This window comes from Anolis sagrei, chromosome 6, assembly GCF_037176765.1.
Source record: "Anolis sagrei isolate rAnoSag1 chromosome 6, rAnoSag1.mat, whole genome shotgun sequence".
NCBI classification, from domain to species: domain Eukaryota; kingdom Metazoa; phylum Chordata; class Lepidosauria; order Squamata; family Dactyloidae; genus Anolis; species Anolis sagrei.
The window spans coordinates 102,094,696-102,118,536 of NC_090026.1; the positions used below are offsets into that span (position 1 = coordinate 102,094,696).

Sequence of the window (23,841 nt, forward strand, 5' to 3'; positions counted from 1 at the left end):
AAGTTGCTCATTGCATGAGACCTTCAGCATCAATCCTTTAATCTGGCATGAGAACAACACATGATCATTTTCAGTGCTATGCTTTATGAAAGCAAGTTCCTGTCTTTAATGTCATACTCAATTGCATCTTCTGGATGGGAATACCTTGCACGCTCTTTGTCCTCTCCAGAACTGCAACCATTTCAAGATTTATTGCAACAGTCTAATTCCCTTATAATAAAGACCAGAAATGGAGGATGATGCATAATCTTTTTTTCCTATTTTTAAGAACCTTTCCCCCAAGATACATGTTATAGTCCCACTAAAAAAAAAAGCCATATTTTCAAAAATGATCTTAATCATTGTGTGGAAAAATGTATGATGATTGTTTGGTTTCAAACTCTGCTCTTTACTATCTGGTAATCTTGTTCATTTGTATAGAATTGCTTTCGGTTTCTGTTTGTTTAATTCGTAATGCCCCATTTTTGTTCCCAAGTGCCTCTCCCGAAAACAGACACATTTGTGAATGAGCTTTTACATTCTTGGCCAGAAATAACAAAAATTTCCAGACCATTGACCAACATGGGCGGCCTTCCCAGGCTCCCATTCCCCTCAGTTTTAGGACTAGAGGGGTGAAAATTGCCACACATGGAGGGGACATCTACCACTCTTAGACCACGTTTGGGTCATCCTCTGATTTTTAGGATTTTTTTCTTTATAATAATAAAATCTCAGAAACATTCCTCTCCCCCCCCCTTGCTGGCCCCACCCTATAACCTCTCCAGGAGCAGCAGCAGGAGGGAGGTGGGAAGGGCACCATTCCTTCCTGGTGAATGATGCTCCACATATCCCACATACGCCCAGTGCCCAGCCCCACTCACTTCTTCTTTAACTGGCGGCAATGGGAAGAGGTGGGGGAAATTCCCCTCCCCTTCCCATCAGTTTTGACAATGACATGGTTTGTCCTGGAGCAGCCGCCTGGGGTCCTTGCTCGCTGCTGCATTGTGTGCTCTTCTCCTCTGTCTCTCATACAAGAAAGGTACCTCCTCCAGCCCCCCTCCTCTTCCTCCTTTGCACCTCTTTACCCCCTCCTCCTATTGCTTGGCTCTTGGAGCTGCCACCAGAACCTTGGGTTGTTGTTGCTGCTGCTACCTGGCTTACTCTAGTGTAAGAGGCACAAAGGAGGAAGAGGAGGGGGCTGGAGGGGGCACCTTGTTTGCATAAGAGACAGAGGCAGCACTACAGCAGCAACAATGAATGACACAAGGTGGCAGCTCCAAGAGCTGTGGAGGAAGAGTGATGATATACACTCCGACACCATCGTGTCGAGATCCCTCAATGGGAAGTGTTACATATGTGGCACTTGGCTTTTAAGTCCTGATTCTTCGCCTCAAAAACGGCCCATTCCCCCGGGTCTTCTCTTTTAAGATACAATACAAAAGAGGCAATTTTTGTATTGCCTCCTGGAAGAGGAGAGTAAATGAGGGTTTACTTTTTGTTTGCTGGGGGATTAATAAAAAAAAAGATTAAACTCTGCTCACAGAAATCACGCAACAAAACGTACCTGCTCCCGCTTACTTTTGTTTCAAGCAAATTTTCATTCGGGGTGAGTGTTCCTGTTTCGTGCTCCGGCCTGAGACAAAAGGAATGAAGAATGAATGAAATGGGAGAAACAAATACTGTGCACACCTCTACTATCTGGCTTATGTATTAGTGTATTTTGCAGAGTTAATGTATATTGATATTGAGTTTAGTACATAACAAAGAAGAGGTGTACTGGGGCTAAAGCCGGCCTTAGATTATTTTTTCAGAGATTTTTTCTCAAACTTTCTCCATCAAATGTGGGACCGGGGAGAGAAAAGCTAAATTTGTTGATATCCTATCTTCTCATCACATCTCTCATATCCCAACATCACAGTTTCCATGGGTTTGGGGTTCCAATGCACAAGGCATCAGACCATTACAATGGTATGGTCCTTTCCAAACATCAGACCTATTGTTGCTTTTTTCACGTATCTATCTCATCAATCTTCTCTACACCTCCCTCGGGTTTTTCAGTCAGCTCCATGTTTGGATTTTTAAAAAAAATGTTATAACCGCTATGCCACTTTAATGTAATGAAGTTTTGACTTCATGATGCTCATTACATAAAGAAAAGAAAAACTATATATATATTGTGTGTGTGTGTGTGTGTGTGTGTGTGTGTGTGTGTGTGTGTATATATATATATGAATGAATTTATTGAATCTACTATATGTGATAATGAATGAATGAATGGTGCATCAGTTACAATAATAATGGGGTTTTTTTCCCTCCAGGTCAATTTTTTCTTCTTGCTCAACATTGTACGAGTCTTGGTAACAAAACTGAGAGACACCCATCGAGCTGAGTCCAACATGTACATGAAAGCTGTCAGAGCCACTTTAATCCTTGTGCCCTTATTAGGAATTCAGTTTGTCATTATTCCCTGGAGACCAGAAAACAAACTTGCTGGCGAAGTCTATGATTACATCATGCATATATTAATGCATTACCAGGTATGGGTCTATAACACTGATTATGATTTTTGGTGATGTATTTGCGGGTATGTTTCCTTTGGCAGGCGACTCTTTTCCCAGGAAACACAGCTGACTTCAACTAATGGATTAGTACCACTTAAATCAATGGGAGTAAGTCAGCTTTGCACCAGCTTAATTGATTTGCTGGTTGGTATTTTCAAGATAGATGATCTATGCTTAAAATATCCAAGTCTCATTTCCTGTTCTTAAGCTGAAATGCTAAGCAGTAAGCACACTTGAATAGGAGCAAAACGCATTGGGGGCAGTTGACATAAGAGTAAACCACACTGAGAGTGAGACTTCTACTTCCCAAAAGGAATAGAATCATGCACAATCAGCATCTTATGTGGCAGCATATTACTAGTTGAATTCCAATGTAGTGAAAAATACAAAAAAGTAAAACTAGTGAAACAGAGAGAAAACTAATTTAAAATGATGTTCACTGGCATATGACTATTTATTTCAAGGAATACACATGCTCCTTAGCATCTAGTTTAATTTCAAATTTCTGATTCAACTTGTGTGGGTCTTACCTTTTCCTTTCTTTGTCTTGATTTCAGTAGGGCTACTAAGTTTAGAACTAGCGCATTAGCAGCATGTTGATCTGTCTATTCTATCCCCTAACCATTTATGTGAATGTCAAACAGGCCAAGAGATATCAACCCATACATCCTAGATGGTTTACCTTAGCAATGGGCAACTGTTACAGGACTATGGCCAATTCTTCCAATCTGGAGAATAGTTTGGGTGTTTAAAGATTTTTCTAGTAAAATATTTATGGACATTGTGTGTGTGTGTAAAGTAGAAAAAATATTGCCTGAAATTACGTAAAATTACTGTTTTGTTAAATATTGTTAAATTCATTAATGTTCCTCCACATATTTATAAAACTTTCTCATGCTTGAATAATTAATGTTAAATCATTTATTTATGTATTTTGAGCATTTATACCCCGTCCTTCTCACCTCCGGAGGGGGATTCAGGATGGCTTACAACAGGCAACTATTAGATGCCAACAATATACAATTAAAATATTACAATTAAATAAGCAATTAAACAATTATGAACATGCAACTTAAAAACAATCCGCCAGTTCCAAATCATGGTCCAGGTCAGTCCATTGCCAATCATTTAAAAACAATATCTTCCTAGTTGCGACATCTGCTACTCAAATGCTTGATCCCACAGCCAGGTTTTTTATTAAAGGCCAAGAGGGAAGGGGGGGACAGATCTAATTTCATTGGGGCATTCCACAGCCGAGGGGCTACTACGGAGAAGGCCCTGTATCTTGTCCCCACTAGTTGCGCCCGTGAAAAAGGTAGGACCGAGAGCAGGGCCTCCCCCGATGATCTTAACGTCCTTGGTGGTTCATAGAGGGAGATACGTTCAGACAGGTAAACTGGACCTGAACCATTTAGGGCTTTATAGGCTAAAGCCAGTACCTTGAATTGTGCTTGGAAGCAGACAGGCAGCCAATGGAGCTGGTGGAACAGGGGGGTTGTATGCTCCCTGTACCCCACTCTGGAAAGCAACCTGCCTGCTGTCTGTTGGACTAACTGAAGCTTCCGAGCAGTCTTCAAAGGTAACCCCACGTAGAGTGCATTACAGTAATCTATTTGGGATGTAACCAGAGTGTGGACCACCGTGGTCAAGTCAGACTTCCCAAGATATTGGCATAGCTGGCGCACAAGTTTTAATTGTGCAAAAGCTACCCTGACCACAGCTGAGACCTGGGGTTCCAGGCTCACCTATGAGTCCAGGATCACTTTACTTTTGTAAAAATGAACCTTAAATGTACATAAACTGGCTGTAATTAACATTGTATTGGGTAAAATATTGACCACTATTATAACTTAAAATTATTTTAAAGGCAATTATATTTACTGTCCATTTAACTATGGTTCATTTAATTCCTTTTCTCGTTGTACTGCTTATAGTCTTTTCTCATTGATGAGTGTTGGTTTTGCAACAAAAAAAAAACCCTTTATGGTTTCCATAATTTTTGGTATTCCATTTGGCATACATTGCACAGAAATGCTGTGTGTATATGTCTAAAGGTACTTGCTGTCCTTATGCACTCCACAGTCCGTAAGGAAGGTATAAAGTGCTGCCTGTTCCCACTTGAGATAAATAAATATAGGCATTTTCTTCCGAAAGCGACATTCACAGCTGGAACATAACACAATAAAGTGTTCCCTGCTGGGTTTCTTGTAGAACACTCAGCCAAAGCAGTGATGACAACCCTGTCTCACTATTTCTTCACCCCATAAATGCTTCACTATTGTGAGGTGGTTTTGTTACAACAAATAGTCTAAAATTGTCGTAAATGAGTCGCTTAAAATGATCAGTAAAAACGAAGCAGGGCTCTTTTTTCTCTACTTCTCTAATAGAGTTTTTTTCCCTACTGCTCCAATACTAACTCAGCAAGTGAGAATCCAAAAGTGGTAGGTAAAAACCCATAACCTCAACCAGTGGCTGATACTGGATGAGAAACTCCCTCTTGGGCATACAGAAGACTGGGCAACTTGGAAGGCTGATTGTTGTGGACAGTAAACTACTACTATTGCAACCCGCCTGCTTCTTATTTTATTTTAGATTCAGCATTAACAAATCATTAGTATATGGGATGATACATTACACTGGCCAACACACATTTTGATGCCTCATATGTTAGTCCGGTTTCTGGGTATATTTGATCTGCTGATTCTAAAAATGGAACCAGTTTCCCCCTATTAGCTCTAGTTTTGAAATACATAATATATGTCATATATCAGACTTCATCTGCTTACTCGTGGGAAATCATGACAACCATACCTAAGAAACTAGAGCTGAGGCAGTCTATCCAATGCAATTTTCTGAATCAGTGCCTCAAATAACTCCAATAACAGGTCTAAAAACCAAGGCACTAAGATTTTTTTGTTGTTGTGCTGTGTTACAAATTGATTTTGTTTCTTTCCTTGTTGTTATATGCCTCCAAGGCAATTCTGACTTATGGCGACTTTAACATAGATTTTCTTGGCAAGATTTATTGAGCAATGGTTTGCCATTGTTTTCATGTCACTATGACCCACAGCTCCTGAGACTCATTCACACTATAGAATTGCAGAACTATAATTTCACTTTAAATATCTAAATGGCAATCACAAAGAAGAGTTACTCAAGAGGATACAACAAGATGAAATGAATCTAAGATGTTGACAGTAAGAGCAATTCAGCAATAGAACCACTTACCTAGAGACGTTGGACCACTACTTCGTAGGAATGCTTGAGGTTGAATACCTACATTGAGCAGGATTTGGACCCAGTGGTCCATGGAGTCTCTTCCAAAACTAGGATTCAATTAACCTTTCTATAATTTCCATGGTTCTAATGTTCTCCCCCAAATTCCCTAATGAAGTTAGATCTGCCCTTTCCCTTCTGACCTTCGGAAGAAATTTAAATCCTGGTTATGGGATCAAGCATTCGCAGAACAGACTGTTTTACTGGCAAAGACAAGATTTTATTGGACTGCTTTTTGGACTAATTTGGATGATAATTTTAACCTGGTGAATTGTTTTAATGTATATTTATAATTATTTAAATGTATATGGCTGTATTTTATTATGCGTTTGATATTGTGATGGCATCAAATTGTTGCTGGTTTGGAAGCTGTCCTGAGTCCCTATTCGGAGGTCAAGAAGGACGGGGTATAAATGTGCTAAATAATTATTTTCTTTTCGGAAAAGCTGGAATAATTAAAGGGGGTAAATAACATGGATTAAGAAGTATTTTTAGAATGATTAGTAGGATGCTTAAGCTGTAGTGCCCATATACTGACTCCCATAAAATTATTTCTAAAAACTATGAATCAGAAAGATTTTTTATGTGAAACTGGTCGTCCTGGTCTTTGTTTTCTCAGTTCTTTCAAAGAGAGTGAATATTTAACATTAGAAAAACTATAATATGAAAGAAAATATCCATTTGACTCAAATTTGTTTTTTCCCCAGTTGTTTTACACTTTACCTGCTCTTAGTACACAAAAGAACTCCTTTAGTTCAAGACTTTGTAGGTCCATTTGTTTTAAAAAATAAAGAAATTCAATTTTTAATTATTGTATGATTAAACTGTTCTTTTAATTCACCAACATGGTGATTTTATGCCATTTGAGGAGAAAAGAAAGTACCAATTCTGAAAAAATGGGAGAGGAAACATTTTTCTGCTTTAGTTTAAGATTTTCCAGAATTTTTACATCTCCAGACAAGACAGAAAGACAACCTGGAATTGAGAAGTTTTTGTTCTCTCTCTGAATGTCCTTTTTACAGTTATAGCACTATCACTCCACTTTAACTGGCATGGCATCACCTGTGCAATCCTGGGGTTTATAGTTTGGTGAAACACTAGGGCTCTTTGGGGAGAAGCCTAAAAATTCCTCCCTGAATTGCAAACCCAGTATTTTGTAGGTTGGAATCATAGCTATTAGGCATGTGTGATCAATAAAAAAATATTTCAAAAATCATTTTATGACAGAGGCTCTGTGAAAACTGTTTCTTGTCCTTTAAAATGTGCTCAATTAACCATAGTTACTGTGTGATTATTTCTCATTGGGGCCATCTGGCAATTCTTTCCATCCTCAATATCACCATAAATAATGATAGTCACAAAATCTCGGTTTAACTGTGTAATTATCCACTAAAGAAGAACAGTAGTGTCAGGGTCAAGTCGCTGTTGTGATTGTTTCCATATCCCAGTTCCATCTCATTTCACTTTCTTTTAAAGCTGACCATAAACTGAGACCTCTTTTCACCCTCTTACAAGGGTAAGCCCTACAGTCATTCCTTTTTTTATTACTCCATTTATAGCTGCTACTTTCTCTTTTGCAGAAATAACATCACTCTCTTGATTTGGGACTTTTTCTTTTAATGCCAAGCTCTTTTTGTTCTCACCTCAACCAACGTCCTCTACAAAATGGTTAACTAAAATCTAATTTCAAGGGCATCTGAGCAAACTCATTGCCTTCAAGAAACAAGCTCAATTGTACCTCTGGAAAGAAAAAAAGACAATGTGGCTATAAAATTGCAAATGAGAAAAGAATTTAGGAAAATGGGAGCAGTAATGGAAAGTCATTGTGTGACCTAAAGTGCCTTTATTAACAAGGAAGGGAAACAAATGAGAAAACTCTTCCTTTGATACTACAGTTTTGGTGGTTACGGTCTTAGCTGGAGAAAAGTTCGGCTGAATATAGTAGGTCTTACATTCAATTATACATGGATAGGCTGCATAGTAAACATCAAAGTGTACACATTTTAATGAATTGTTAGATAGTGTATTTCTGTGTTCTTTTACATATGTTGAATGAAGTGGGGGGGGGGGGACCAACCAGAGCTTTATGGATTAAAGCCTGGGGGAGAGTTCTATAGCCACAGTTGTTTAGATTGAGATGGACAACTAGGGAGGCTGGTGGCCACATTAGCCCCTTGAAGACCTAAGGGTCTGCAGAAACCTCCAACCAAAAAAACCAAAATATTTTGTCGCTAACCCCAAAGCCTTCCCCTACTTTTAGGGGTATTTACTCCATGTTTTAGCCCTCCCCAGGTCATTTTAGGGAATAGAAAGGCACTCCCCTCCCCCTAAATCCTTCAATTTGAAATTGTTCAGTGCACCCCCACCCCTGACCTCAGTATGGTATCAATGACCTACTTAATGCCAAGAGGGCATTTGGGGATAAAATACTCCAAAGTGGGCATGAGCCACCCCTGGGATAGATCATGAAAAACTATAGGTTGCTCCTTAAAAAATTAATGTGCCACAACATTTGATCATCTTGGTGCATAATTTGCACTTAGGACAAGAGACCAATATCAGTACAAAATATAGAGAAACTGAGTGTTTTCCATTTGGCAAGGTGGTCTTTGATCACTCCTATCTGTTTAATTTCCAAACTGACCAATAGATGAATCTGGAGTAGACAAAGGATGAAGATGTGAAAATTGGAGGGAGGAAAAATTAAGATATGCAAGTGATACTCTACTACTAGCTGAAAATAGGAAGGACTTGGAAACAACTATTAAAAAAAGCACAAGGGCAGGGTTGCAGTTGAATATAAAGAAAAGAAAAATGATGACCATAGATATTCTGCATAGCTTTAAAGTTGAAATGAAGACACTGAAATAGTTAAAGATTTTCTAGACCTTGGCTCAATGATAATAGAGGCTGCAGTCAAGAAATTAGAAGACTGGGACTTGGAATAGCAGCTATGAAGGAACTTGGCAAGATCTTCAAATGTGAAGATATATCACTGAATATCACTGTCAGAATTATCAGTCCCATTTCTTATTTTTATCTATGGTGGTGAGAGCTGGACAGAGAAAAAAGTCAATGGGGAGAAAATCGCCCTGTTTGATATGTGGTGTTGGAGAAGACTTCTATAGATTAAATGGACATTCAAAAAGACAAATAAATGAGCCAAACACAAATCATGCCCAACAGCAAATCAAGCTAGAAGCCAAAATGGCTGGACTGAGACTATCATACTTTAGGCATATCATGAGAAGACATGGTTCACTGGAAAATAATTAACTGGAAAAGGTAGAAGATAGCAGGGGAAAATTACAGATGGATAAACAATGCTAATTGTGTTCCAGTTATTATGAACGAAGCCACAGCTTTGATTTGAAGACATAGATGTTCCGTTGTGCATTTGATTAAACTTTTCCTCTGACAATTGTCCTTAGGTAGGACCCCAAAAATTTAACCATGCACTTTACTACCATTTTATCCTAAATTGAGTTGACCTTATTTATTGCTCTTATCCTTAACATGGAAACATGCCCTATGCACTTTATTCATTGTCCTATCCTCTGATCTGTTGGACACCAGGCCACCCACCCATGTCGAAACTTGACCATTCTAGTGCTGTTGGTTTTGACACAGTATATCACAATAAACGAGATATATATGCTGGATTTCATATCACAAAATCACAACTCGAACACTTCCCAAACGTCTAGGACGGTGTGATGTATTTTCAAATGATGCACGCAGATCCAAGTAAGGTGGTCTTTTGCAGCTGACAGATCATGATTTTGTCAATGTTTATTGTTTTCAAATGCCGGCTGAGGTCTTTTGGCACAGCACTTGGTGTGCCGATGACCAATGGGATCACCTGTACTGGTTTGTGCCAGAGCCTTTGCAGTTCAATTTTGAGGTCTTAATAACAGCTGAGTTTTTCCTCTTGTTTTTCGTCAACTCGGCTGTCACCTGGTATGGCGACATCAATAATCCAAACTTTTTTCTTTTCCTCAATCATGATGTCTGGTGTATTGTGTTCCAATTATTATTATTATCATTATTTTACAAGTCCTGATAAAATTGTTATTAACAGGGTGACTTAGAGGTCTCATTCATATGATCATTGCACATTTTAAAACAACTTGATGGCAATTGACATCAAGCTCATTCCTTTAACATAGCAGTCAGAAGGAGTAGACAATCACAATCAGGTCAAGGGAGGGAGGACTGAACTACAATTATAGTCTCTCTTTGTTGAAAGGCATCCCTGACAAGATTACACATCTCTCTTGTCATTAGTACTGATGTATGACTCTTCCACAATAGAAACTTCCATCTTTTAAGGTGTCACAACTGCTACATTTTAAAAGCAGCTGAAAAAGTGGGACAGCAGAGGATTAATCATGAATGTCCTTGGAAAATTGAGACAGTTGAAGGATATGCAAGTTAACTGTGATATTCATGCAACAAGATGTAGTGATGGCTGCTTGAACAGCTTTAAAGGGGAGCTAAGCAAATGAATGGAGATGAGGCTTTTGATGACTAAATGCTATTTTCAAGGACTAAATGGGCATGTTTCTGACTAAGAGTTGCTAGGAAGCAGCAGCAAGAATTGTTTTGGCCTCATGTTCTATCATTGTCTAACTATAGAGAAACAAATGTTAGATTAATTAAATTCTTCATATTATAGGCAAAGGTAATCATGGACACATTTTCTTTTGTTTCACAGGGGTTACTTGTGGCAACAATTTTCTGCTTCTTCAATGGAGAGGTAAGCTTTCCAATGATCAACAATAATGCTTTGTTTGTTCTTAATAAAGCAAGTACTAATGTTCCTCCCAAATCACATCAGCTTGGCTTGAAAAATGGGTTGAGTCAACTGTAGACTGAGTCAATACACTGCATCGCCAAAATAAGGGAGCCCCTGGTGGCACAGTGCATTAAACCCTTTTGCCGGCAGGATTGAAGACAAACAGGTCGGAGGTTCGAATCCAGGGAGAGCGTGGACAAGCTCCTTCTGTCAGCTCTAGCTCACCATGCAGGGACATGAGAGATGCCTCTCACAAGGATGGTAAAATATCAAAACATCCAGGCGTCCCCTGGTCAACATACTTGCAGATGACCAATTCTCTCACACTAGAAGTGATTTGCAGTTTCTCAAGTTACTCCTGACAAAAAAAAAATCCCCAAATGAAAAAAAAAACATATTGACATGTTCAGAGCTCATTCAGCTTCAGGAACTTCCATTGAGAAAACTGCTCCCCACCCCCCAAAAATATATCACCATATTTATTTCTTCAAAGCACACTACAGGCACACTGGGGAGAAAACAGAGTAATCCCTATCCTTCCTTCTTCCTATGCCATGAGCAACATCAACATCAGACAAAATAGAACTGTAAGTGATCTTAGTTCAGAGGTCCCCAAACAATTCCAGAAGTGGTATATAGAAGGCTTTGGTGGCTGTGTTTTGCCCACGGGACGCCACATTTTGCCCACCTCACCTTTACAATGATTTTTAAATGTACAAACTCTTTTCTTTATTCTGGAAATATTGAAGTGAGGCCAACTTAGTAATAGTTTTATATATCTTTATATTGAATTAAGCATTGCACTATAGTTTCATAACAATCTCAGCTCTTTGTTCCTGGAAATGCCATGAATTGAGATGTTGATATTTAATGTCTTGAGGTCAAGGCTAGGTTCCAGAAACCACAAAATTCATATTCTGGTTTTACTAGGAACTGACTGTGTGGTGTTTGGAAGTCTTGACAGTGTTGGCTACAATGGTAGAAGTGGGTTGCTAACTTTGCCGGAATCTATGCCTGAGAAAAACTTGACCCCACTTCTATCCGAATATCTAGACATCTCATAATTTTATCAGCGTGTTTCTGTTTTTGAATTATCCACAAGTAAAATGAGTTTTGGAACATTTTTAAAGGCGGTGTGGAAAGTGCCAGCTGCTTTCATGTACACACATGTTAGTTACATAACAACAGAATGAAAGCCAGAAGTTTGAACCAAAGTTTCATATATTCCAGTATCCTATATCACATAGTGGTTAAATAGGTAAGAAACCTATAAGAAACGCATGAGGATAATTACTCCCACAAGGCCAACATAAGGTATTTTGTTTACTGAAGCGAAGGACAAAATGGTCCCTTTCCCAGAAAGTGATTGGAATGGGAGATAAACCTTACTTCAACACTATTATTATTGTACCTCCCCCCGCCCCAATAGCATTATAACTCATATCTGCTGCTAGAATAGCTTTGCAAAATACAGGGCATTCACCTTATACCCAGATCCATACTCAAGCTCCAAAAATATATTCCCTGATGTGTTTGCGGGTTTTTCTAGCTATTCCAGTATGATTCTATGGCATGCTTTCAGCTTAAATATAATAATAATAATAAGTTATATTATTATATAATATTATATATTATTATTATCTAGTGATGATGATGATGATGATGATGATGATGATGATGATGTGGGATCTGTTTGATCTCCATGGGTGTCTTGGAGCATGTCCCCCATGGATATGGGGGTTATACCATTTCTGAAGCTCATCAAAGACTTATATTAGTTCTGCCTGTTTTCTAACTCCCCCATACTAACCTTCCACTTGCTTTCAGAGTTCTTATAGGAGCCCCCAGCAGTGTAATGGGTTAAACCCTTGTGCCGGCAGGACTGCTGACTGAAAGGTTGGTGGTTCAAATCCAAGGAGCGGGGTGAACTCCCATCTGTCAGCTCCAGCTCCCCATGCGGAGACAAGAGAGAAGCCTCTCATAGGATGGTAAAATATCTGGGCGTCCCGTGGACAACGCCCTTGCAAATGGCCAATTCTCTTGCACCAGAAACGACCTGCAGTTTCTCAAGTCACTCCTGACACAGAAAAAAAAAGAGTTTTCTTATCATGCCCCCACTATTGAGATAGATTAGACTCATGGGCATAAGAGATGGAGCCTTACCAGCAGTGGCCCCGTAACTATAGGATCCTCTCCTTTCTGCCCTCAGCTAGATAGTGAATGCCTATTTTTAATGTACTGTTTCCCTAAATGTTATGTGATCCTCTTGGTTTTATAGGTTTGAATAGTCTTCTGATGGCCCTGACTTTATTGGTTTTAAATTACTGTATGCAGGTCAATACTGCTGCTATCAAACCTTTGGTATATTTTTATAATTCTGAATTATTTTGAATTATTCTTGTAAAATATTGTTGTAAAACAACAAAGCATCTTGAAGCAATCTAAATATACTACAGCGTAAGCTTTCATTGATACTTTATTTAAGATAACTGTTCTTGTGAAAACTGTTGTTATGATGTACAGTTGCATCTTAACTCTACGAGAGGAGTTGCTTTGGGAGAATCATTGCCCTGAAAGGCAGCTTGGAAATACTTTAAGTCAAGTAAAATGCATAAATCTGAGAGGGAGAAATATCAGGAAGGACTTTCAAAAGATAATGGAAAAAGGCAAGATATAAGCTGCAAACATTGATGTCTCCCTGTGGTGAGGGACAGCAGAGTTGTAATGCAACATAAGATCCTGTTCCTTTTATACAGAGGCACAAATTCATCTCCAGTGTGAGATAAGTTTTGGAGAATTGTGGGAGGGGGATCTAGCTTCTTCTATTATTAGTAATATTATTACCATATATACTCAAGTATAAGCTGAGTTTTTCAGACCTTTATTTAGACTGAAAAAGCCCCCTTGGCTTATACTTGTGTCAAAGTTAGTTATTATTTTACTCTGCTATTATTATTATTATTATTATTATTATTATATATTATTTCACTCTATTTATTGTTGTTATCATTATTACATTTACATTATTTTACTCTATTATTATTATTATTATTACATGTATTATTTTTCCCTATTTATTATTGTTATTATTACATTTATTATTTCACTCTATTATTATTGGAAGGATACGTAAGAACATTTACATTGAAGAAAGTTAGAATAATGGTTTAATCAGAGCTGGCCAGTCTTATCTTAAATTACAGTTTTATGTAAATATTCAAAAACATTTAACCTACTGATGCCTCAATTAATGTAATTTTATTGGTATCTATTTTTATTTTGAAATTTACTAGTAGCTGCTGCTTTTCCCACCTTTGGCTTATACTCAAGTCAATACGTTTTCCCTGGTTTTTGTGGTAAAATTAGATGCCGCGGCTTATATTCAGATCAGCTTATATTTAAGTATATACGAGTATATTTATTTATACCCCACTTTATCTCCCCCAAAGGGGATTCAAAGTGGCTTAACATAAAAGCATCAGCATAACCATTTAAAGTATATGAATTGCTCTTGAAAACCTTCATCTTGAAAAGCCTATCAGCATTCTCTCAACATTTCTCCAAAGGCTCCAGCTACTCTTTAAATCCAATGCAACCCTTAAGCTAAAGTTGGAGCCTAATCTTCAGTTGTTAGTTTCCTCCAGTAAAATTGTCCAACTAGCTGTTGCCAGATGCAGAGAGATCACAGTGCTATTTCTCTTGAGGGAAAAACTATAACATGGCACACAAAAAGGGATTAACTGTAATGCAATGGAAGCTTGGTTTCCTTAGTGATTTATTGCTTATTACTGGACAATTTTTCATGAAGGCAGAATCCGGTGAAATTAATCCAAAACAAATGTTCAGAAACGGCATAATGTTCCATATCTGCATTTGGAGACAGTGGCACGGTTTTATTTATTCTCTGATTTTCAGAACCCACAAAAGCTGTGTCCAGAACACCACGAATTTAGAGAAAGTAACCCAAGCATTTCAAGTCAGGGGTTGTGGTGCGGTGTTTTATGTATTTTAAATTGGTTTTAATGATTTCGATTATTCATTTTAGATAGTTTTAGGTTTCATTCTGTTTTAATATTTGTAGCCTATAGATTTTGATTTGTGCATTTTATTGTTTTTGCCACTGTTCACAGTTCTTTAAGAGAGAAAAAGCAGTATATAAATAAATATGAAAAGTGGGGAGGAGGAGGAGGTGGTGGTGGTGGTAAAGGTTTCCCTTGACATTAAGTCTAGTCATGTCCGACTCTGGGGGGTGATATTCACCTCGATTTCTAAGCCGAAGGGCTGGCATTTTCCATAGACACCTCCAAGGTCATGGGGCCAGCATGACTACGTGCTGTATAGAGCGCCATTACCTTCCTGCCAAAGCAGTATCTAGTGACCTACTCACATTTGCATGTTTTCAAACTGCTATGTTAGCAGAAGCTGGGGCTAACAGCGGGAGCTCACCCTGCTCCCCAGATTTGAACCACTGTCCTTTTGGTCAGCAAGTTCAGCATCTCAGTGGTTTAACCCACTGTGCCACTGGGGGCTCTGAAGAAGTCATCTTAATCAACAGGAAAAACTTTTCATTTGGTCCTCGTCGAATGGTTAGAGAAGACACCAGGGAATAAGACAGGACTGTTATTGTGTCTCTCCCATGAGAAATGTGTCACTTCCTCCAAACACAACACTTACACCAATTCCATCTAATTGTGAAACTCTATAGTGACATTATCCACATAGATAATTTGTTGTTCCTGGGCCACTCTCTCATGTCAGCTTATGCATCCCCGTTCTAGAGTTTTCTTGTTAAGATGTATTCATTGCCTTCCTCCATGGCTGAGACAGTGTGATTTCCCAAATGTTACCAAGTGAGTTTCCATTGTTAAATGTGCATCTGAACCCTGGTCTCCTCCTCCAACATTCTTCACATTGATTCTCAAATATATAATTACTATAAAACAAATATATACATGTCCCATAGAGGGAAATTTATAATTGCTGGTGTTTTCTCTTTTTGTGTGGTCCTTATGAAAGGAATGGGTACAGCAGATTTAATGTAAATTCTTTCAAGGCCATTTCTAATGCAAAAATCATATTTATATACCCTATATATGCATCCTTTGCATCATTATTTTGATTGTGTATTCTGTATTGTAAAGCCTGTGAAAAGAAGATTGTTGAGATTTTGGATAGAAAGGGATGCTTTTAATCCAGGTTGATATGCACTCTTATCTTGGCTCCCCTACTTGTAACGAAATCAGAAATGAAGAAGCAGAGGTGCTTCTACTAAAGGGAAATGTTACTCCAAGAGCTCTAAGGAATGTCAAAAGGGGAGAATGGCTTTAGGCATAGATGAGCTATTTTCTTTTTTACTAGAACCTTGAGATTCACCAAGGAGCTAAAGGTGAAACAGTGACTCAGAGACTGGATATATCCCTAAAACCACAGAAAAGTGCCTTCGGGAACATAGCAGAGTGTAGCTATTGTTTTCAGTGCCAGAACTCAACCATTTTGTCCATTCAGACAAAAGCAGACTGAGGGAGGGAGCTTTGTGTTAACTTCTAAACAGTGTTATGTCAATTTCAATTCACAAAGACATCCACCTGTTCTTCCTTCTACTAACTCACAATTTATATGTACAGACTTTTTCAAAATAAAAAATCCGTGTTAAGCGTATTGTCGAAGGATTTCATGACTGGAATCATTGAGTTGTTGTAGGTTTCTCAGGCTGTATGGCCATGTTCTAGAAGCATTTGAGAAGCATTCAAGAAGCATTCTAGAAATGCTTCTAGAACCTAGCCATACAGCCCAAAAAACCTACAACTCTGTGTTAAGCCTCAGTTGTACAGGCCATACCTTATAACATCTCTAATGGAGGGTAAGGAGAGGAACAGAGATCCATCCAACTACTTTCCTTTAGAGAATCAATGTGGTATGGACTATGATTCCAGAGACTAAGATCTAAACACCCCCATGGCCATAGAAAACCCCTGAGGGGTCTTTGAGCAAATCACACTCTCTCTCCATTTCAGAGTAAAGTGAAGGCAAGCCTCAGAGGAAGATGAACACAAGAAAACCCTTTGGTATCTTTATTTATTTATTCCCCTGTTTCAACAGCTCCACTGGCTGCCAATAAGTTTCCGGTCCCAATTCAAGGTGCAGGTCATCACCTATAAAGCTCTAAACAGTTCAGGATCTGCCTATCTTTGTGACCGCATCTTCCCCTACAAACCTGCGCAATCTCTTCATACTCACACACACACACACACACATATATATGAATAATCTAATAAAAATCTTTTTTTAAAAATCCTGCACAATCTCTAAGATCCTCTGGGGAGGCTCTTCTTTTGCTTCCACCTCTGTCTCAGGTAAGATTGGTTGGGATGAGAGAGAGGGCCTTATCAGGGGGCTTTTTCAGTTGTGGCCCCCCGGCTCTGGAACTCCCTCCCCAGGGAGATTTAGCTAGTGTGTTACATTTTCACTGTGTTAATCAGGCTTGGCCCCATGTAAGCCGCTCTGAGTCCCCTTGAGGAGATGGAGGCGGGATATAAAAATAAAGTAGTTATTATTATTATTATTATTATTATTATTATTTGCTTCATTTATACCCTGCCTTTTTCACCCCTGCAGGGGGACTCAAGGTGGCTTACAACTCCAGCAGATTCAATGCCACTTCCCCTTAGGGTTGCCGTAAGTCAGAAGTCACTTGAAGGCACACAACTATTTGTGGGGGGTGCAGAGCAATAAAGATGTCCACAGGGATTACCTGAGGACTCTTTGGAAGTCCCTGGGAATGCCTATCACAATGTGTGCAGTTAAAAGAAAATAGCTGGAGGCATCTCTGTAGCTTCCTCTGCTGTCCACCAACATGGCAAAGGTCATCTGGGGGAGGTGGGCTTGGGGGCTTGTACGAGGAAATATATTGTATAAATTCACTCAATACAATCTCCTGGTGCAAGATCTCAACCACTGTTTTGCTGTAAATATGGTAGTCTTTTCAATTCTGTGAAGGAGACACTAGGCAGCCTTGAATTTTAGGCAGCCCGTCATGGCTCAGGGAGCTGTGAAGGGTGGCTGGAAAGGGACCAGAATATACCCAAAGGCAGAGCTTGAATTCAGGCAGGGTTTGAAGCTGAAGCTGACAAGGTGTTGAGCTAACACAGAGAGGATTTAGAGCTGATGGATGCAGAGTTTTTGGATTTGAGAAAAAGGGAAGGACTATCTATGATATTGGGGATCTTAAGCAACAGATTAATTTAACATAGTATTATATTGTTGTGGAATGGAATTTTTGTTGTTTTAAACCTCTCTATCAAGTTAAATTGAGTCAAGTAACAGATAGCAGACTAAAGAATGCACATGTCAACACAGCCACGAGTCCACATGTAAATGGTTCACCCTGATACATAGAAACCTAGTCTGGAAGGGGATTTAATTAAACAACAAAGAGCAGAGTGGTTTTGGAACCAGTCTACTTACTGTCAAAAGTACTAGATAGCACTTTTGACATTAAGAAATGTACCCTTCACTATGCACTGGTCTTTTGACCACAGGACCACATGTTGTTGTTTTGCACACAGTTCTAGTCTGAAAAATCTCATCAACGAAACTAAAGGACTATTTAAGGGAAAACAGAGCCATACCCTCAATACCAAAGATGTGTACCTGAATGAAGCAAGAAACAAAAGGTGTTTAATTTATAAATGTATATTGAGTTCAATGGAGCTTACCCAAGGTAATAGGTGTGGGAGCACAACCAAATTTTCAAAAATGAAGAAAGTAATGAAAAGTCAATGAACCCATACTCTGTTTTCGTATTTTTGCTTTGGATCACAACTCACAGTCTGGAAATACATGTCCACAGTCATGCTTTCATTATGAGCAGTAATAGCTTCGTGCTTTCAAATGAAGACTTGGCCAAGTTTCCTAATAGGTTTTAAAATTAAATAAAATATGAAAACAAAATTTAGGATCCATTTCATGTACCTCAGCTATTCATATCACTCATTTTTCATTTTCTACTCTACTTGCATGTGGCTGGAATCAGAATCTATTTTCAACCATTGTACAATGCAATAGTAAAATATCTAAACACAAAAAATGATGGCTACATAACAGTGTTGTATGGAAGTATTGGAGAATAAAAGGTGAGATAGATTTCAGTGTTATCCCCACCGCCAGCTATAAAGTTGATGTGTTTCCTTTCATTTTGATTTTCAGGGAAGATGTGTTTCATTTCACTTTTAAAAAAGTTCAGTCCCCAGAGTGGCCTGCAGTATCATATATACTTATATATAAGTTGAAAAAATTAGACAAAAACTCAACCCAAAAGCTTTGGGTTGACTTTTCCACAGATGATACAGTATTAACTTGGGTGAGGAAATGGCAGAAGCTCTTGGTACTTCACAGCCACAACAGAGGGAGTAGAGTGATTGGTGTTCCTTTTAGGTTCTCCCAAGATGGACTAAGTTCCTACCTTTCACCACTCTACTCAAAGAAGGGGGTGGTGCTTTTTAAAATCAAAGTTTGGCTACAGTAGTAACGCATATCAAATATGGACTACGCCATTTTCTGAGTAGAATGGGGAAAGGTAGTGAAATAACTAGGGCTGGTGTCAGCTCACCATGGGCCTCCTCCCATACCATAATACATGTACTGTGCCTTCATTTCTAGGCTTCTCAGAGCAGAGAGAGATTGTTTACTCACAAGTAAGCAAGTGGTAGCTCCCTCTTTCTCTCTTTGTCCAGGCCACCATATGTCTTACCCCTTGTAGTACTGTGTCCAAAGCCACTGCTCCTTCTTTGCTGGTGAGGCCCCATGTTCTTGACCCTTCTCCAGTTTTTTCTGTGACACTTGCAATGGTGTTTGCAGTATGCTCCTCTCCTCTGACTCCTGAGCTGCCAGTGATGCTGTAGAGCTACTGTGGTATGCACTAGTTCTCAAGTCCACCTTGGACATCCTGACACTCAGGAGCCAGAGGAGATGAGAGCTGAAAGAGACAGAATAGGATTGCAAGTGTTTGGCCTTACCAATTAAAGAGGGCAACTGAAGCAGGAAAGAATGAGACAGGAAGCAGCCTGGACAAAAAGATGGGGAAAGTGATCTTCCACATGCTTACTCATGCACCCCCATTCTGAGTGACCTAGAAGAGAAGGCTCAATGCAGGGATTGTGATGTGGGTGGTTGCCACTGTGTGTGCGACTTCCCAAGATCAGCCAGTGGGTTTTCATAGCTGAACAGGATGCAAACCTTGGTCTTCTAGAGTCCAGTCCAACACTGCAACATTTACAACATGCTGTCTTGGGCTCCTACCCACCATATTAAGCCTATTACTCCAACATTACCTTTTTGTAGTTCCAAACCTCAGCCAAACACATCTATCATTCTAAGTGAGTTTTTGAAGACTGAGAAAATTCATTAACTGTTGTTTTAGAATTAACAATGAGAAACTGGGTTGCTGTGAGTTTTCCAGGCAGTATGGTCACGTTTCAGAAGCATTCTCTCCTGACATTTTGCCCACATCTGTGGCAGGCATCCTCAGAGGTTGTGAGGACTCATTGCAACCCAGTGATTCCAGCCATGAAAGCCTTCGACAACACAATGACAAACCTTCTTAGTCTAAACTCTTCATATTTATGCCTGCAGGTCCAAGGAGCTTTGAAGAGGCAGTGGATGCAGTACAAAACCCAGTGGGGTCAAAGGCGGCGAGAACATTGCTCTACGCGATCTACCTCCTACACAGCAACCTCTATCACAGAGGTCCCAATTTACCTATATCATCATGATTCCAACAGCGAACAGTTTAATGGAAAATATATAGATGACTCTGAACTGGTTGCCTTAAAATCAGGAGAGACGTCTGCCTAGCTTTTACACAGCAGGCACAGCATTCTGTTTGTGAAGAAGAAGAGAAGGTGAAGCCACCAAGGCCGGTGCAAGATGGGGCTCGGTCGGGTGACAGGACGCATCTTGTGCAAATTACAGAAACTCGGCTATCTGGTAGAGAGAACTCAAAGAGAGTCTGACAGAGATAGAAAAGTGGTCAGTGGCTCCAACTGTCAAAGGCTGCATTAAGAGCTAGAAAAGGACCACAGTTGGAGCGGGACCAGTGAGAAGCATGAGATTTCATCTGTCCCCTACCTTGGTCACATGAAAGGAGGATGCCGTAATAAGAAACAACTTCCCTTGAATCTCCCACTGGGAGATGCCATTGTTTCTACAAGTGGATCTTTGTTCCTGAAACTGAGCTAAATGCAGACAGGAGACAATCCACAGCTTTTTCATTCAATACTTTCATTTTACTCTAGACATCTGAACTAGAAATATGAGTTATTTGTAAGTGGCTTGGAAAGCTTTTATTCTTTGAATATCCATCAGCTGAGATGCTTTCCTAACATTTTTTTGTACTTAGAGCAAACAATTAAAACAAATCATTCCATTGTATTTAAACGCTCAATATCTCAAGAGGATGGCATTCAGTATTATTTTAACATCCAACACAGGACAAAAATGAAGGTAAACTATTTATTGTGTCACAAACTGTCAAAAAGAATTGATTAAGCATAAGAAACACAGTGTTCTGTCAGAAAGTCTCATGAGAGAACCAGGAGACTGTGTGATATTCCATTTTCTGGATGCTTTATATTAATCATGTAAAGGGAAATTTTCAGCCATATTTTTCAGCCCAACTATCAGACATATGGAACATTTTTTTCTCTGCAAATAAACTGTGAAATGTATTTGGAATTTTTTCTTTATAATTGTATGTAACTCTGCTTCTAAATATTCAGCATATACAGGTATATCTCAGTTTATGAAGTAGATGTGTATGTGGGCATGACTTCCTTCACAGAAAATTTGGAAATGACAAAAAGAGCAAGATTCTGTTCCAGGAATGACTTCTTTTTCTTTCCCTTTTTTCCACTTTCCTTATGATTTCCCTTTCAGTAGCCAGATGTACAGGGTGCAGCAGCATAACTTCCTTTTTTCAAAACTTAATAAAACCCATTTTATGAATCAGAATTTTTTTATATAATGTAGGAGCATACCTAAAGTTTTGTTTTACGTAGTTTTGAAGATCAGATTAGGTAGGTGACATCCCTCATTCTCCATACACTGAGTAAACCGATTTCTGGCCTTTGTCATGACTGTTGCCAGCATAGCAGGCATTATGTTGGCAATTTCTTCCTGGATGTTGGTCTTCAAATCTTGTATGGAGTTTTTTGAAATCCCGTGTTTATGTGAACCATCCAAGGACCCTACAAGATTTGAAGACCAACATCCAGGAAGAAATTGCCAACATAATGCCTGCTATTTTAATAACTGGGGCGACTTACAGGGAGCGGTCAACCGCCCTGTTTAAGGAGCTCCACTGACTGCCGTTTATATTCCGGTCTCAATTCAAGGTGCGGGTTATCACCTATAAAGCCCTAAACGGTTTGGGACCCGCTTACCTTTGTGACCGTATCTCCCTCCATGAACCATCTCGGGCTCTCCGATCTTCTGGGGAGGCCCCTCTCTCGCCCCTGCCAGTTTCACAAGCTCACCTGGTAAGTACAAGGGAGAGAGCTTTTTCCTCTGTGGCTCCCTGACTCTGGAACTCATTGCCTGGAGAAATTAGGAAAGCCCCTACCCTAGAAACTTTTAAAAAGAACCTTAAAACCTGGCTCTTCTACTGCACCTTTGGTGAGCAGGTACACAATCTCACATTATTGCTTAGCCTCAACATTCTGTCATTGGAGTATACGTGTGTGTCCCCTTGTGGGAAAGCTTGATTCCACAACCCCCGCTATAAATAACCTGCTTCTCTTTTATCTCACCCGAGTTTTTAATTAGTTTTTTAATTAGTTTTTCTTTTAATCATTACAGGTATACCACCCATTGTCATTGTGTTTGTGCATATTGTGATGTTATATTGTTATGTATTCACATGTTTTATGTAATTATCATGTTGTTTATTGTTTGCATTTTTGGTTTGTGTTTTTGGTTTTACTCTGTTGTAATTTGTTGTTTGGGCGCTGTAAGCCACCCCGAGTCCCCATCGGGGAGATGGTGGTGGGGTATAAATAAAGATTATTATTATTATTATTATTATTATTATTATTATTATGCTGGCAAGAGTAATGACAAACGGCAGAAATCGATTTACTCAGTGTATGGAGAATGGGGGAATGTCACCTACTTAATTTGATCTTCAAAACTACGTAAAACAAAACTTTAGGTATGCGCCTACATTATTTTAAAAAATCTGATTCATACAATGGATTTTATTAAGTTTTGAAAAAAGGAAGCTATGCTGCTGCATCCTGTATAGCTCTATGATTTTCTAAAATGCTGCAGGAAGCTGCAGGGACAAGCTTCTCTATTTTCCCCCTTTTATCAGTTTTGCTGTTCACATATACTCAGTAAGAGGTGCTGGAGGCAGCTGCTGTTTATTTTTCCTGCTGCCACTCGGCATCAAAATGTGTTTCCACAACACTTTTTCTTCATCATTCCAATTTTGAAGCAGCTAAAAAAACTACAAACTAGATGAAGAACAAGGAAGAGACCAGTAGGCTGTGAAAGTTAACTGAGATCTGCCTGTATTTTGTCAATGGTCCTATTTTATGTAGATAAAAATTACAAAGTATTTGCTATGTTTTACTATTTCTTGTTGCCATGCGCCTTCAAATAATTTCTGTTTTATGGTGCCCTAGTATCAACCTATCACAGGGTTTTCTTGGCAGAAATTGTTCAGAGGAGATGTGTCTTCCTATAAAGCAGTGATTTCCAACATTTGGTCCTCCAGTTATTTTGGATTAAGCTCTCAGAAATCCCAGCCAGCTTACCAGCTGTTAGGAATTGTGGGAGCTGAAGTCCAAAACACTTGGAGGACCAAAGAGCGGAGAACCAAAGAGCGGAGAACCACAGCTCTAAGGCCTTCTTCTTCCGCTCTTTTAAGGCTTAATCTACACCGCCAAATAATGCAGTTTCAATGCATTATATGATCACTGTCAGGCCCGTAGCCAGGATTTTGATTCGGGGGGGGGGGGCTGAGTTTGATTCGGGGGGGGGGGCTGAGTCTGAGTGAAAGAGGGTCTGCCCTAGCAAACCTTTTGTATCGTTACCCCAATACCCCCATGCATATGGGATATATTGAGCATGGTGATCAGATCATGATATGAATAAACATAACAGTTTAAATAATGCACCAGTAAGCCCTTCTCGTGGACCATCATGAGCATTTCGGGGGGGAGGGGGCTG

At 39.3% G+C, this 23,841-nt stretch overlaps 1 protein-coding gene across 1 annotated transcript in view; it reads left to right on the top strand.

Moving 5' to 3' along the window:
* CALCR (calcitonin receptor) overlaps positions 1-22,727 on the top strand; it is a 165,086-nt gene extending 142,359 nt beyond the window's left edge. Inside the window, exons 11-13 of the mRNA XM_060782252.2 lie at positions 2,298-2,516; positions 10,534-10,575; positions 20,245-22,727. Coding sequence (XP_060638235.2) covers positions 2,298-2,516; positions 10,534-10,575; positions 20,245-20,466 — 483 coding nt within the window. The 3' untranslated portion in view covers positions 20,467-22,727. The remainder of the gene's footprint in view (positions 1-2,297; positions 2,517-10,533; positions 10,576-20,244) is intronic.
* The last annotated feature ends 1,114 nt before the right edge of the window (positions 22,728-23,841 follow it).